The 14,078-nt window shown below is 43.5% G+C and overlaps 1 protein-coding gene across 4 annotated transcripts in view; it reads left to right on the top strand.

Moving 5' to 3' along the window:
- The first annotated feature begins 1,946 nt into the window (after positions 1–1,946).
- APLP2 (amyloid beta precursor like protein 2) overlaps positions 1,947–14,078 on the top strand; it is a 112,341-nt gene continuing 100,209 nt past the window's right edge. For 2 of the 4 annotated variants that reach the window (XM_070765463.1, XM_070765460.1), the window contains exon 1: positions 1,996–2,178. In XM_070765463.1, the coding sequence (XP_070621564.1) occupies positions 2,044–2,178 (135 nt within the window). In that variant the 5' untranslated portion in view covers positions 1,996–2,043. Of the gene's footprint in view, positions 2,179–14,078 lie in introns of all 4 variants that reach the window. The other 2 variants (XM_070765459.1, XM_070765461.1) reach the window with 2 other exon arrangements.

Genomic DNA, 14,078 nt, shown 5'->3' with positions numbered 1-14,078 from the left:
CTGATCTGCTCGGCAGCGCAGTAGCAGCGAGGAGCCGAAGATGGGGTTTCCCCTTTGCGTGGGCAACGGAGAAACCCCATCTTCGGCTCCTCGCTGCTACTGCGCTGCAGAGCAGATCAGCTGGTGGGCGGCCGAAGGAACCTTCCCTGGGTCTTCAACTCCCAGAGCGGCGGACAAGCAGAAAAGCGGCAGACAAGCGGGCAGGCAGGCGGCTCCTCAGCTGCTGGGTCTTCCCAAGTGCGGAAGTAAAAACACCATCTGCGCATGCGTGGCCATGGAAAAAGGGGCACGCATGCGCACATGGTGTTTTTACTTCCGCACCGCTACATCGCGAGAAATCGATTATTGCGAGGGGTCTTGGAACGGAACCCTCGCGATAATCGGGGGATCACTGTATTCCCCAAGAACAAAAATAGGGAATTTCTCTGAAATATGGTACTCAGTGGTCCATCATTCTGATAGGAATATTCATCGCCAAAAAGGCTTCAAGAGTTGTCAACCTAATCCTACGTAGCTTCTGCTCCGGCAATCTCACATTACTTACCAGAGTCTACAAAACTTTCACTAGACCCATCCTTTAATACACTCATCTGTTTGAAACCCATACCGTATCTCGGACATTAACACCATCGAAAATGTCCAAAAATACTTCTCCAGAAGAGCCCTTCACTCCTCCACTTGAAACAGAATGCCCTACAAATCAAGACTTACAATCCTGGATTTGGAAAGCTTAGAGCTACGACGCCTCAAAGAATGAAGATGACCGGCTATCCGCAAGGATCCTTCCATTCCCCCACCATCTAGTCAGAGCTGAAGAAGCTTCTTGGATGAGGAGCAAAATGCCTTCAAAGAAAAAAAAATTATGGAAGTCCAGTTGCCTCTTGAAAAAGTACAATCGGGTCCCAGTGATGTTGGTATTATTTACTTTATATGTATCACGGAATTACCAATGGAATAGAATCCTTTACTCTATTCTTTATTAAAATGAATAATTATAATATTAATTAACAATATTCATCATTTAATGCACCGTTGGAAGGATTGGAGGACATACAGAGGTGCCTCTACTTACAAACTTAATTCATTCCGTGACCAGGTTCTGAAGTAGAAAAGTTTGTAAGAAGAAGCAATTTTTCTCATAGGAATCAATGTAAAAGCAAGTAATGCGGGCAATTGGGGAAACTACAAGGAGGGCGGAGGCCATGTTTCCTCCCAGGAGATTCCTAGAGAGGCCCCACAGAGGCTTCTCCCTGCCTTTTCCAGCCCTGTTTCCTCCCAGGAGATTCCTAGAGAGGCCCCACAGAGGCTTCTCCCTGCCTTTTCCGGCCCTGTTTCTTCCCAGGAGATTCCTAGAGAGGCCCCACAGAGGTTTCTCCTCACCTTTTCTGGCCCTGTTTCTTCCCAGGAGATTCCTAAAGAGGCCCCACAGAGGGTTCTCCCCGCCTTTTCTGGTTAGTTTTGGAGGCTCGGCTTTGTAAGTGGAAAATGGTTCTTGAGAAGAGGCAAAAAAATCTTAAACACCTGGTTCTTATCTAGAAAAGTTCGTAAGTAGAGGCGTTTGTAGGTAGAGGTACCACTGTATTTACATTATATGGATAATTGTAATATTAATTAATAATATTCATTATTTAATGCACCGTTGGAAAGATTGGAGGACTTAGTAAGCAAGAGAAAATCGATCTATATTTTCTATGCGGCGCTGCAAGTTCCTAATCCATCAATGAAATCAAAGCCGCAGCTGCGTCCTGGTCCTGTCCTCTTGCGGGTAGGCGGGCGTAGTACGCCAAACTCCCTCGAAGTCCCCCTGATTGGCTCCTCTAAAAGAGGGCGGGTGTGATAAAAGGGAAAAAAAAATCCCTTCGGTGGCTTCTTGGCTGAGCGCACTGTCTGTCTCTTTAGTTCCCGCCTCTGCGTGGCGCGCTTAGCCAATCTAGCCACGAGAGGGCGGGGCGATCACAGGGCTCATCCCCGCGATGACGAAAGAGCAGCTGGTGGCGCCGCCGCGGTCTCCGCGCGCCAATTGCTCTTGGGCGGCGGCGCGGGATGGAGGCGTGCAGGACGGCGCGGACGGGGGGCGCTCTCCGGGCGGCGGCGATGGGGAGTTGCAGCCGGCCGCTTCTGTGGCTGCTGCTCTTGTGTCTCGGTAGCCCCGCGGCCACGCTGGCCGGCTACATCGAGGTAGGCGCGGGGCTGCATTGAGGACGGCGTCGGAATCCCCCCCCCTCTGCCCGAATGGGCTGCTCGAAGCCTCCCGTCCCGACTTGCAGGGCGCGACCATTAACCGCCGGGAAAAGGGGGGGGGGGGCAGGCAGCGAAAGGTCACTGCGATGTGCGCTTTCTCTGCTTGGTCGGTCCCATTCGGGGAGGAGGGGTGGTCCTGTCCTTGCATGGGGTGGGTGTGATTTGCACGGCTGCCCAGGAACGAGAAGATCCCCCCTCACCTTTTGCTGGCTCTGAGCGAGAGTCTCTGGATGAAAATGCAAACCTGGATCTCTTCTCGGTCCTTAAATGGGACCCGTCGTTAGTCCTGGGGCGAGAAGCTTCCCAGGCTGTGTAGGGGCTCGGAGGTGTTTTAAAAACTAGGCTTCCCTTTCACACCTTCCTTCCCCAAAGCCCTCTCCCGATTCTGCAGCGTTGTTATCCCCACCTGCAATCTAACCCTCTCTGGAATACACAGGCGCACACAATCACACTCCGAGGATGTATCAGAAGGCAAGTGGGTTGCAAAACTATGCATGCATAGGCATGTATGTGTATATATGTGTAACATTTTTGCTGATAATGAAAAAGAAGGGAGACTAATATAGATCTATTTCAAGCTAGTTTGCTCTCATCAGCTAGCCATACCCTTACAGGGATTAGAACCTATGGAGTCTGCCTGTAAGGCAGTAGCTTTAACCTCTAGACCACAAGTTCTCCTTCTCTTTTCTCTCTCTCTCTTTCTGTATATATATATGTGTGTGCGTGTATCACATGTTTTTGTTGAATTTGAAAATTAAGGGAGACTAGGGTAGATCTATTTTGGCCTTATTTTGGCCTCATCAGCTAGCCATACCCTCACCGGGACTTGAACCTTCAACCTTGGCCTTGTAAGGCAGAGGAATTAACCTCTAGGCTACAGTATCCAATCATGTGTGTGTGTGTGTGTAGAGATGTACATGCATAAAAGCAGGCATGTGGGTTGCTTGTATACATATCGTTTTGCAACCCTCTTGCCTCCCGTTCTTTCTATACACACATACATTAGCCATTGTCAATCCACTGCAGGCTGAAGGCCCCCATTGCATGCTTCCAACCAATATGGTCCTTACCTATACATACTGTAGGGGCATGGACATATACAATGTGTGTGTCTATTCAGGAGATGCCGAATACAAATCTCTTTGTGTGTGTGTGAGAGAGTATCTATCTATCTATCTATCTATCTATCTATCTATCTATCTATCTATCTATCTATCTAATCTATCTATCTATCTATCTATCTATCTATCTATCTATCTATCTATCTAATCTATCTATCTATCTATCTATCTATCTATCTATCTATCTATCTATCTATCTAATCTATCTATCTATCTATCTATCTATCTATCTATCTATCTATCTATCTATCTAATCTATCTATCTATCTATCTATCTATCTATCTATCTATCTATCTATCTATCTATCCACCCACCCACCCACCCACCCACCCACCTACCTACCTATCTTGTCTATCTATCTTATCTCTCTCTCTCTCTATCATCTATCTATATCTGTCCATCTATCTTCTCTTTCTCCCTCCCCCCCTCTCTCTACCATACATACATACATACATACATACATACATACATACATACACACATACACATCCCTCTTGGTGGCTTCTCCATTTGCCTACAGTCTCTTGCACCTTCTGGTGTTTCTCCCCCCCCCCCCTTCCTCCCACTACAAAGGTGCCTTTATGTCCCCTCTTGAGGCCGTTCAAAAGAGTCTGAGCCAAGAAGGAGTAAAAAAAGTCTCCCCTTCCTTCGCTCCTTCATCTTCCCTTCCTGTTAGTTCTACCAGGGTGGCAGATAAGTGTGAGGCAGAGGTGTGTTTGAGTGTGTGTGTTTGTGTGGGAGGCACGGATGGTGCTGCACACCGATGGATTCCCTTGTGGGATTTCGCAGGGTAGTGGCGACGAAGAAAAATGCAATTCAGATGAATGAATCCTTGTAAGACAAATCTGCGTGGGACGTATTGGGGCAGAGAGTTGGGGGAAGAAGAGAAATGACCTGTTTCATTTGCAATGTCCTTTCTAACCCAGGCCGATACAGTGCTGCAGCACACACACACACACCCATCCTTCTCCTGAATCTCCTTGAAAAAAATGTACTTTTTCCACTTTCCTGGAGGCGGAATATTTGCATTTTATTGATCTGCCAGGACTTGTACCCCTGGTTTGCTCTCTTGTGTTTACACAAATAGGATCTGTTTATAGCTCTCTATCTCTCTCTCTTTTTGTTTGAAACCAAGCCTTTTATATTCATTCAAAGTTGTTGTAATAATTTAGTAAAACAACCCTGGCCAATTCAAATTCAGAGCCTTCTCTGTGGCGGCCCCGACCCTCTGGAACCAGCTCCCCCCCCCCGGAGATCAGAATTGCCCCCACCCTCCTTGCCTTTCGCAAGCTCCTTAAAACCCACCTCTGTCGTCAGGCATGGGGGAATTGAGATATCCCCTTGCCCCCAGGTCTATACAATTTATGCATGGTATGTTTGTGTGTATGTTTTGCTTTTTTTAATAAGGGTTTTTTAGTTACTTAAATATTAGATTTTGTCATTCATTGTTTTGTCATGGCTGTGAGCCGCCCCGAGTCTGCAGAGAGGGGCGGCATACAGATCTAATAAATAAATAAAATAAATAATAAATTGCTGGATTGCACTTAAACTACTGCTGTGGCTGTCCAATAGAGATCTTGTACCGAACAGCGAGCCAGCACCTGATTCCCCCCACCTTACACACCCCGCTCCGGGCCATTTTATAACCGGATTTTGCCTGTCTTTGTGAAAGCAGTTTAGGATTCTTTCTCATTACAGTATCCCCTGTGGGTCTGTTTTCTTTTTGAGATGTATGGAAAAGGCATGACCCGGTGTGCTTTCTAAAGCGTATAAGGTTGCCCGAATCCTTTCACGGATAGTACTAATTGGGGAGGGCTGAACATGGTTTGTTTTTCATAAAGCTTTTTAAAATAAGTGGTAGAGAGCTTAATCAGGACAGCTTCGGTGGTATATGAAGCCTTTCCCTCCTTGCCTTTCGTAAGAATTTGAAAACGTATTTGTGCTGCCAGGCTTGGGGTCATTAAACCCCAGCCTCTGGCCGGTGAATGTGTAGGACGTTGTAGTGTGTATTTGGATGTCTGATTTTTTAAAAATGTTTTAAATTAGTTATTTATGTTGATTTTTAATTGCTGCACAAGAATATTTTCAATATGGCATCTGAAAACTGATAACTTCAATCCCACTGAGTGGTAATCCTGGGGGGATTGAATCCCAGCGACCGATCAGGTCCCACAGAGTTGGCCTTCTCCGGGTCCCGTCGACCAAACAATGTCGTCTGGCGGGCCCCAGAAGAAGAGCCTTCTCTGTGGCGGCCCCGGCCCTCTGGAATCAACTCCCCCTGGAGATTAGAACTGCCCCCACCCTCCTTGCCTTTCGCAAATTATTGAAAACCCACCTATGCCGCCAGGCTTGGGGGACATAACTGACCCTTAGCTGTTTCATTTTATGTATGGTTTAATTGGATGGTTTGACTGTTTTTTATAATTGTTTTTAATATTAGATTGGATTAGATTTAATTTAGATTAGTTTTGTATTTTGTTGTGAGCCGCTCCGAGTCTTTGGAGCAGGGCGCCATACAAGTCTAATAAATTATTATTATTATTATTATTACTATTATTATTACTATTAATTAAACATAAAACTCAGTCAACTGAACATTTAAAAATGTATTACAAATATCATTGACTGACCCTGACGTTTGATACCGTTTGAAGTCAGCATCATCATTATTATTATTATTATTATTATTATTATTATTATTATTTGGATTTAGATGTGTTTTATATACTGTGTTTTTCTAATTGAAATGTTGTGAGCCGAGGAGCGGCATATAAGTCCAATGAATAAATAAATTAATAAACGAATTTGCATTTGCTACCCCGAGATCGATTTACAGAGTTAATCGCCCGAGTCCTTTGTTTTACCTTCTATGTATGTAAGCGGGCATATTTATGAGGATTGACCTCTGCATTCTTGGCACCGGGACAAGCAATCTGGTTTCAGATCAGTCTAGAAGCTTGCATTAGGAAACTGTTCCGCAGAGGAAAGCATCTGTTTCGTTAACCCGATGTTATCTGGGGAATGGAGCTTGACTGTTTTTCCAGTATCGGCCACCTCTCTTGCATTGGCTTCCAGGCTCCAGATTTATGGGAGAGTATAATTAAGGCATTCCAACACGCCTACTCTTAACTGAAATGATGCTTGGCCGCCCTTAAATCTGCCTTGAAGCTTCTGGGAGGCGATCCTCCGTGGTTAAAATGGCTTTCATCCCCAAACTGCGTAGGGCTGAAGAAGTAGCAGCCTTGATTCTCAAAATGAAACACCTCTTTTTTAAAATGGAAGCTCTTGCTATTAACAGTTGCTCGGAGCGGGTGGAAATAACTTTCCAATAATATATTCCCTCCTCACACCCTGCAGAGCTAATTCTTCATGCCATGCTTGAAATGTTACACATATATTCTCGGGGGCAGTCCTGCTTACGATTATGGCTCTATGCCACAGATTTCTGTAGAATTTTTGATCTGAAGATGGGAACCCTCTCCTCGGTTGGTTCTTTTTAAGGTTTTGCCGCACGGTGCAATAGGCTGGTACTCTGATGTTTTTGCATGAATTTAATTTCAGCCTCTTTCAGGGGGAATTCTTCATACCATGCTTGAAATATTCTTCAGTGCTCCTGCTTATGATTATTATTGCTTTATGCAATAGATCTCTGTGGAATCTTTGAAGATAGAAACATAGAAGACTGACGGCAGAAAAAGACCTCATGGTCCATCTAGTCTGCCCTTATACTATTTCCTGTATTTTATCTTAGGATGGATATATGTTTATCCCAGGCATGTTTAAATTCAGTTACTGTGGATTTACCAACCACGTCTGCTGGAAGTTTGTTCCAAGGATCTACTACTCTGTCAGTAAAATAATATTTTCTCATGTTGCTTTTGATCTTTCCCCCAACTAACTTCAGATTGTGCCCCCTTGTTCTTGTGTTCACTTTCCTTTTAAAAACACTTCCCTCCTGGACCTTATTTAACCCTTTGACATATTTGAATGTTTCGATCATGTCCCCCCTTTCCCTTCTGTCCTCCAGACTATACAGATAGAAACATAAAAACATAGAAGACTGACGGCAGAAAAAGACCTCATGGTCCATCTACTCTGCCCTTATACTATTTCCTGTATTTTATCTTACAATGGATATATGTTTATCCCAGGCATGTTTAAATTCAGTTACTGTGGATTTATCAACCACGTCTGCTGGAAGTTTGTTCCAAGGATCCACTACTCTTTCAGTAAAATAATATTTTCTCATGTTGCTTTTGATCTTTCCCCCAACTAACTTCAGATTGTGCCCCCTTGTTCTTGTGTTCACTTTCCAATTAAAAACACTCCCCTCCTGAACCTTATTTAACCCTTTATCATATTTAAATGTTTCGATCATGTCCCCCCTTTTCCTTCTGTCCTCCAGACTATACAGATTGAGTTCATTAAGTCTTTCCTGATACATTTTATGCTTAAGACCTTCCACCGTTCTTGTAGCCCGTCTTTGGACCCGTTCAATTTTATCAATATCTTTTTGTAGGTGAGGTCTCCAGAACTGAACACAGTATTCCAAATGTGGTCTCACCAGCGCTCTATATAGCGGGATCACAATCTCCCTCTTCCTGCTTGTTATACCTCTAGCTATGCAGCCAAGCATCCTACTAGCTTTCCCTACCGCCTGACTGCACTGCTCACCCATTTTGAGACTGTCAGAAATCACTCCCCCTAAATCCTTCTGTTCTGAAGTTTTTGCTAACACAGAACATAGGCCCCTCTGCCCATTTTGTCCTTGGGCATCCTGTGGCATGATGCACATCCTTATAATTTTAGGGTGATGGATATTTTTTTTTCCTTTTCTGGAACTTGGCTGGAGAAGGGTATTTGCATTTGTTTGCAAATACGGTGGCGATTCGGTGGCCGTTTGAAGATCCTTCTCCAAAATTGCCCAGGCAAGTTGATAACGCGGCACAATGAGAACGGGATGCTGGATTCTTGTAAAAGCCCCTATCGGGTTGCTTGGCAGGCATAACATGCCCAGTGGAGAGCTGTCATGCTACTTCCTGATGGGGAGATTGAATATCTGCACCTGTTAAAACCTTCCAATGGTATGGCATTTCCCCTCTTTGAGCAAAATGCACACTCAGCTGCTTGTGCATATCCTGTCTGGATTCCGTCTCTCGCGATTATGAACTGATGGCATGAACTCTTATTTCCTTCCTGGGTAGCTTTGATTTAGAAGGAAACTAAAGCTGAGCTTAGAAACATAGCAACGTAGAAGATTGACATCAGAAAAAGACGTCAATAGATCTATATTAGTCTCCCTTCTTTTTCATCATCAGCAAAAACGTTACACACAGACATATATACAGTGATCCCTCGATTATCGCGAGGGTTCCGTTCCAAGACCCCTCGCGATAATCGATTTTTCGCGATGTAGGGTTGCGGAAGTAAAAACACCATCTGCGCATGCGCGCCCTTTTTTCATGGCGGATCTGCTCGGCAGCGCAGCAGCAGCGAGCAGACGAAGATCGGGGTTTCCCCGCCGCCCACGCAAAGGGGAAACCCCGATTCGGCTCCTCGCTGCGCTGCCGAGCAGATCAGCTGCTGGGCGGCCGAAGGAACCTTCCCTGGGTCTTCCTCGCTGATGCCCCCGCTCGCCCGCCCGCCGCCCGCCAGCAAGAGGGGGAGAGATAGAGAAAGAGAGAGAAGGAAAGAAAGAGATGAGAGAGGGAGGAAGAGAGTGTGAGAGAGAAAGAAGAAAGAGAGAGAAAGAGAGAGAGAAAGAAAGATGAGAAAGGAAGGAAGAGAGTGACGTCATCGGGTGGGAAAAATCGCGATATAGCGTTTCGCGAAGAACGAGATTGCGAAAATCGAGGGATCACTGTATATACAGTCTATATCTTTATTAGTCTCCCTTCTTTTTCATTATCAGCAAACATGTTACACATACTGTATGTACGTATACAATATATCTATATTAGTCTCCCTTCTTTTTCATTACTGTATCAGCAAAAATGATACACATATGTACGTATACAATATATCTATATTAGTCTCCCTTCTTTTTCATTATCAGCAAAAATGTTACACACACATATATATACAATCCATATCTATATTAGTCTCCCTTCTTTTTCACTATCAGCAAAAATGTTACACATATATACATATACAATCTATACGTACACATATGTACACACATGGTTCATCTACTCTGCCCTTATACTATTTCCTGTATTTTAACTTAGGATGCATATATGTTTATCCCAGGCATGTTTAAATTCAGTTACTCTGGATTTACCAACCATGTCTGCTGGAAGTTTGTTCCAAGCATCTACTACTCTTTCAGTAAAGTAATATTTTCTCACGTTGTTTCTGATTTCTCCCCCCCCAACTAATCTCAGATTGTGCCCCCTTGTTCTTGTGTTCACTTTCCTATTAAAAACACTTCCCTCCTGAACCTTATTTAACCATATTTAAATGTTTCAATCATGTTCCCCCTTTCCCTTCTGTCCTCCAGACCAGTGATTTTCAACCTTTTTTGAGCCACGGCACATTTTTTACATTTATGAAACCCTGGGGCACATTGAGCGGGGGGGAGGGGGCTAAAAAAAGTTTGGACAAAAAAATTCTTTCTCTATCTCTTCCTCTCCTTCACTCTATTTCTTTCTCTCTCCCTCCCTCTTTCTCTCCCTCTCCATCCCTCTTTCTTTCTCTTCCTTCCTTCCTCTTTTTTGCTGTCTCTCTCCCTCCCTCCCTCCCTCTATGTCTTTCTCTCTCTCTCTTTCCCTCCCTCTTTCTCTCTCTCTCTTGCTTTCTTTCTCTCTCTCTCTCTTGCTTTCTCTTGTTTTCTCTCTCTTGCTTTCTTTCTCTCTTGTTCTCTTTCCCTCTCTCTCACTTTCTCTCTTGCTTTCTTTCTCTCTCTCTTGCTTTCTTTCTCTCTTGTTCTCTCTCTCTTTCTCTCTCTTGCTTTCTTTCTCTTTCTCTCTTGCTTTCTCTCTCTCATGCTTTCTTTCTCTCTGAGCTTCGCGGCACACCTGACCATGTCTCGCGGCACACTAGTGTGCCACGGCACACTGGTTGAAAAACACTGCTCCAGACTATACAGATTGAGTTCATTAACTCTTTCCTGATAAGTTTTGTGCTTAAGACCTTCCACCATTTTTGTAGTTTGCTTTCATAGGATTTAATGAAGGGGTCCAGTGTTTATTCTCCCGATTAGAGCTCCTTCGTTCATTCACTGATTTGGCATAAATATGCTAGGTAGATTTTTCACCTGGTATTCTCAGCTAAGAAGTCGCCGGCAGCAAATCGCGCATTAATCTGTTTAACACGCCTGTTCCTACTTCATCCTCTGTCTGAAGGCACATGTATGTGAAGCTTAATCCTGCATAAATATTCATAGCGTGCATTCCTGGTTTTGCTGCTTTGTTTATGAATATTAATAACGATTCCCTCATTTTTTTATTAGAATGTCTCTGTTTCAGATGCAGTACCCCAGCCCAGTTTACAAGGCTCTATTGCATTTAGGATATTTATATCTTGTTTTCTCTGACAACCTTAGAACAGAATCTGTTTTTTTCTCCTTTTCACGTTTGATGTTGGAAACATTTTTTGTAAAATAGAATAGACTGAGCTGGGTTTTGTGGCCAACTGAGGTTCTAATGGGGACTTTTGGGTCACAATTGGGCCCTTTGATCACTATGAGCAGTTTTTAAGAAATGTGATAATAGAGAGCTAGGATGCAGTATTATTTATAGTTAAAAAAAAACCTTTGAATTAGGCTGCAGTTCTAAATCACCCTGGGCAAAACATCACTTGCATAAAAAGTGATGGCATAAAAAATAAAGCAGCCTTTTGGCCAGCTCTTTAAACCTGTTGAAGGCAATGGAGTAAAGTCTTTCATGCAATCCAATAAAACCAAGCTGGATTTCTGTTTAGTTCTTTTAGGAGGGTGGCTGTGCTGTTTTCCCAGAATTTCCGGGCTATAATTCACAGGTATGTGCCAGTTGGCTTTGCTAGCTGGGGGGCTTATAGGTGATATATATCAGTAGCGAGTGAAAGTGTGATAAACCTTATCTCTGCTTCCTTCTGCATTGGTGTTGCCCCCAGAAAAGCATCCTTTGCCGGTGCAAAACTGAAAATACAAGAATAGATCAAATGAACCAAACTGGATGTTTACCAGCTGGGCTATTAATGCAGTTTAGAGCTGTCATGAAATGGAGATTAGCTCCCTTGAGACCGATCATTTATACGTGGAGTGCTTTTGAAGAGGTTAAATGCAAATTATTTACCAAGAGTTGCTGTTTTTATTTGGGGATAGCATTGCTTTCTGTACATGGCTAGCCCAATGAATGGCCTGCCTTCTTTTAATCGAATACAGTGATACCTTGTCTTACAAACTTAATTGGTTCCAGGACGAGGTTCTTAAGGTGAAAAGTTTGTAAGACGAAACAATGTTTCCCATAGGAATCAATGGAAAAGCGATTAATCAGTGCAAGCCCCAAATTCACCCCTTTTGCCAGCCGAAGCACCCATTTTTACGCTGCTGGGATTTCCCTGAGGCTCCCCTCCATGGGAAACCCCACCTCCGGACTTCTGTTGCCAGCAAAGTGCTCATTTTTGCAATGCCTTTCGAAAAGTGAGGAGAATGGGGGGCGGTACAAAACTCTGGAGGGGAGTTGGTTCCAGAGGACCGGGGCCACAACAGAGAAGGCTTTTCCCCCATGGTCCCGCCCTGCAGCATCACAAAAACATGGAAGTCCGGAGATGGTGTTTCCCATGGAGGGGAGCCTCAGGGGAATCCCAGCAGCGCAAAAACGGGTGCTTCGCTGGCAACGGAAGTCTGGAGGCGGGGCATCCCAGCGGCGGTGGTGGGTTTGTAAATTGAAAATAGTTTATAAGAAGAGGCAAAAAAATATTAAACCCCGGGTTTGTATCTCGAAAAGTTTGTATGACGAGGCGTTTGTAAGACGAGGTATCATGTACTTGGGCCCCGAAATCTGCAAGATAGCATCCTAGTAAAAGAAGAAGAGTCCAAATTAGGGATTGGGTATCGTTTAAGTGTAGAAACAATGCTTCATGTTGTTTGCTTTGACAGCACCACACCTAGGTCTTCCTTTGTAGTGGCATGTTTCTAGGATGAGCAAGCTGATTATATTGAACAATCGGGATGAACCATTTGTTGCTCCCTAATATCACCGAATGACATTGCTAGAACTCGCTGTTTCGACAGAGTAAGGAAGGGATGGTTAGAGATTAGGGATGGCCTATGTCTCTTTTCACTCTATTCACTCATCGGGCAGAAGACATAGAAACATAGAAGACTGACGGCAGAAAAAGACCTCATGGTCCATCTAGTCTGCCCTTATACTATTTCCTGTATTTTATCTTACAATGGATATATGTTTATCCCAGGCATGTTTAAATTCAGTTACTGTGGATTTACCAACCACGTCTGCTGGAGGTTTGTTCCAAGGATCTACCACTCTTTCAGTGAAATAATATTTTCTCATGTTGCCTTTGATCTTTCCCCCAACTAACTTCAGATTGTGTCCCCTTGTTCTTGTGTTCACTTTCCTATTAAAAACACTTCCCTCCTGAACCTTATTTAACCCTTTGACATATTTAAATGTTTCGATCATGTCCCCCCCTTTTCCTTCTGTCCTCCAGACTCTACAGATTGAGTTCATGAAGTCTTTCCTGATACGTTTTATGCTTAAGACCTTCCACTATTCTTGTGGCCCGTCTTTGGACCCGTTCAATTTTGTCAATATCTTTTTGTAGGTGAGGTCTCCAGAACTGAACACAGTATTCCAAATGTGGTCTCACCAGCACTCTATATAAGGGGATCAAAATCTCCCTCTTCCTGCTTGTTATATCTCTAGCTATGCAGCCAAGCATCCTACTTGCTTTTCCTACCGCCCGACCACACTGCTCACCCATCACTACCCCTAAATCCTTCTCTTCTGAAGTTTTTGCTAACACAGACATGAAAGACATCAAAGTATAGCCAGCTGGGCAAAGAGGTTTAAAAACAGCTTCTGTCCATGTGCAGTCAAGCCTCCGAAACACGATACAGCACCACAAATTTCACTGATGCCAGTGTAGTGTGTAATATGTATATAATTTAATAATAATATGATATAATAATAATAATAATAATAATAATAATAATAATAACAACAATGTGTTCAGTTCTGGAGACCTCACCTACAAAAAGATATTGACAAAATTGAACGGGTCCAAAGACGGGCTACAAGAATGGTGGAAGGTCTTAAGCATAAAACGTATCAGGAAAGACTTAATGAACTCAATCTGTATAGTCTAGAGGACAGAAGGAAAAGGGGGAGACATGATCGAAACATTTAAATATGTTAAAGGGTTAAATAAGGTCAAGGAGGGAAGTGTTTTTAATAGGAAAGTGAACACAAGAACAAGGGGACACAATCTGAAGTTAGTTGGGGGAAAGATCAAAAGCAACATGAGAAAATATTATTTTACTGAAAGAGTAGTAGATCCTTGGAACAACCTTCCAGCAGACGTGGTTGATAAATCCACAGTAACTGAATTTAAACATGCCTGGGATAAACATATATCCATCCTAAGATAAAATACAGAAAATAGTATAAGGGCAAACTGGATGGATCATGAGGTATATTTCTGCCGTCAGTCTTCTATGTTTCTATAATAATAATAATTTAATACTTTATTAGATTTGTATGCCATCTCTCTCC

This window comes from Erythrolamprus reginae, chromosome 12, assembly GCF_031021105.1.
Source record: "Erythrolamprus reginae isolate rEryReg1 chromosome 12, rEryReg1.hap1, whole genome shotgun sequence".
NCBI classification, from domain to species: domain Eukaryota; kingdom Metazoa; phylum Chordata; class Lepidosauria; order Squamata; family Dipsadidae; genus Erythrolamprus; species Erythrolamprus reginae.
This window is presented reverse-complemented; position numbering and strand designations above follow the sequence as displayed.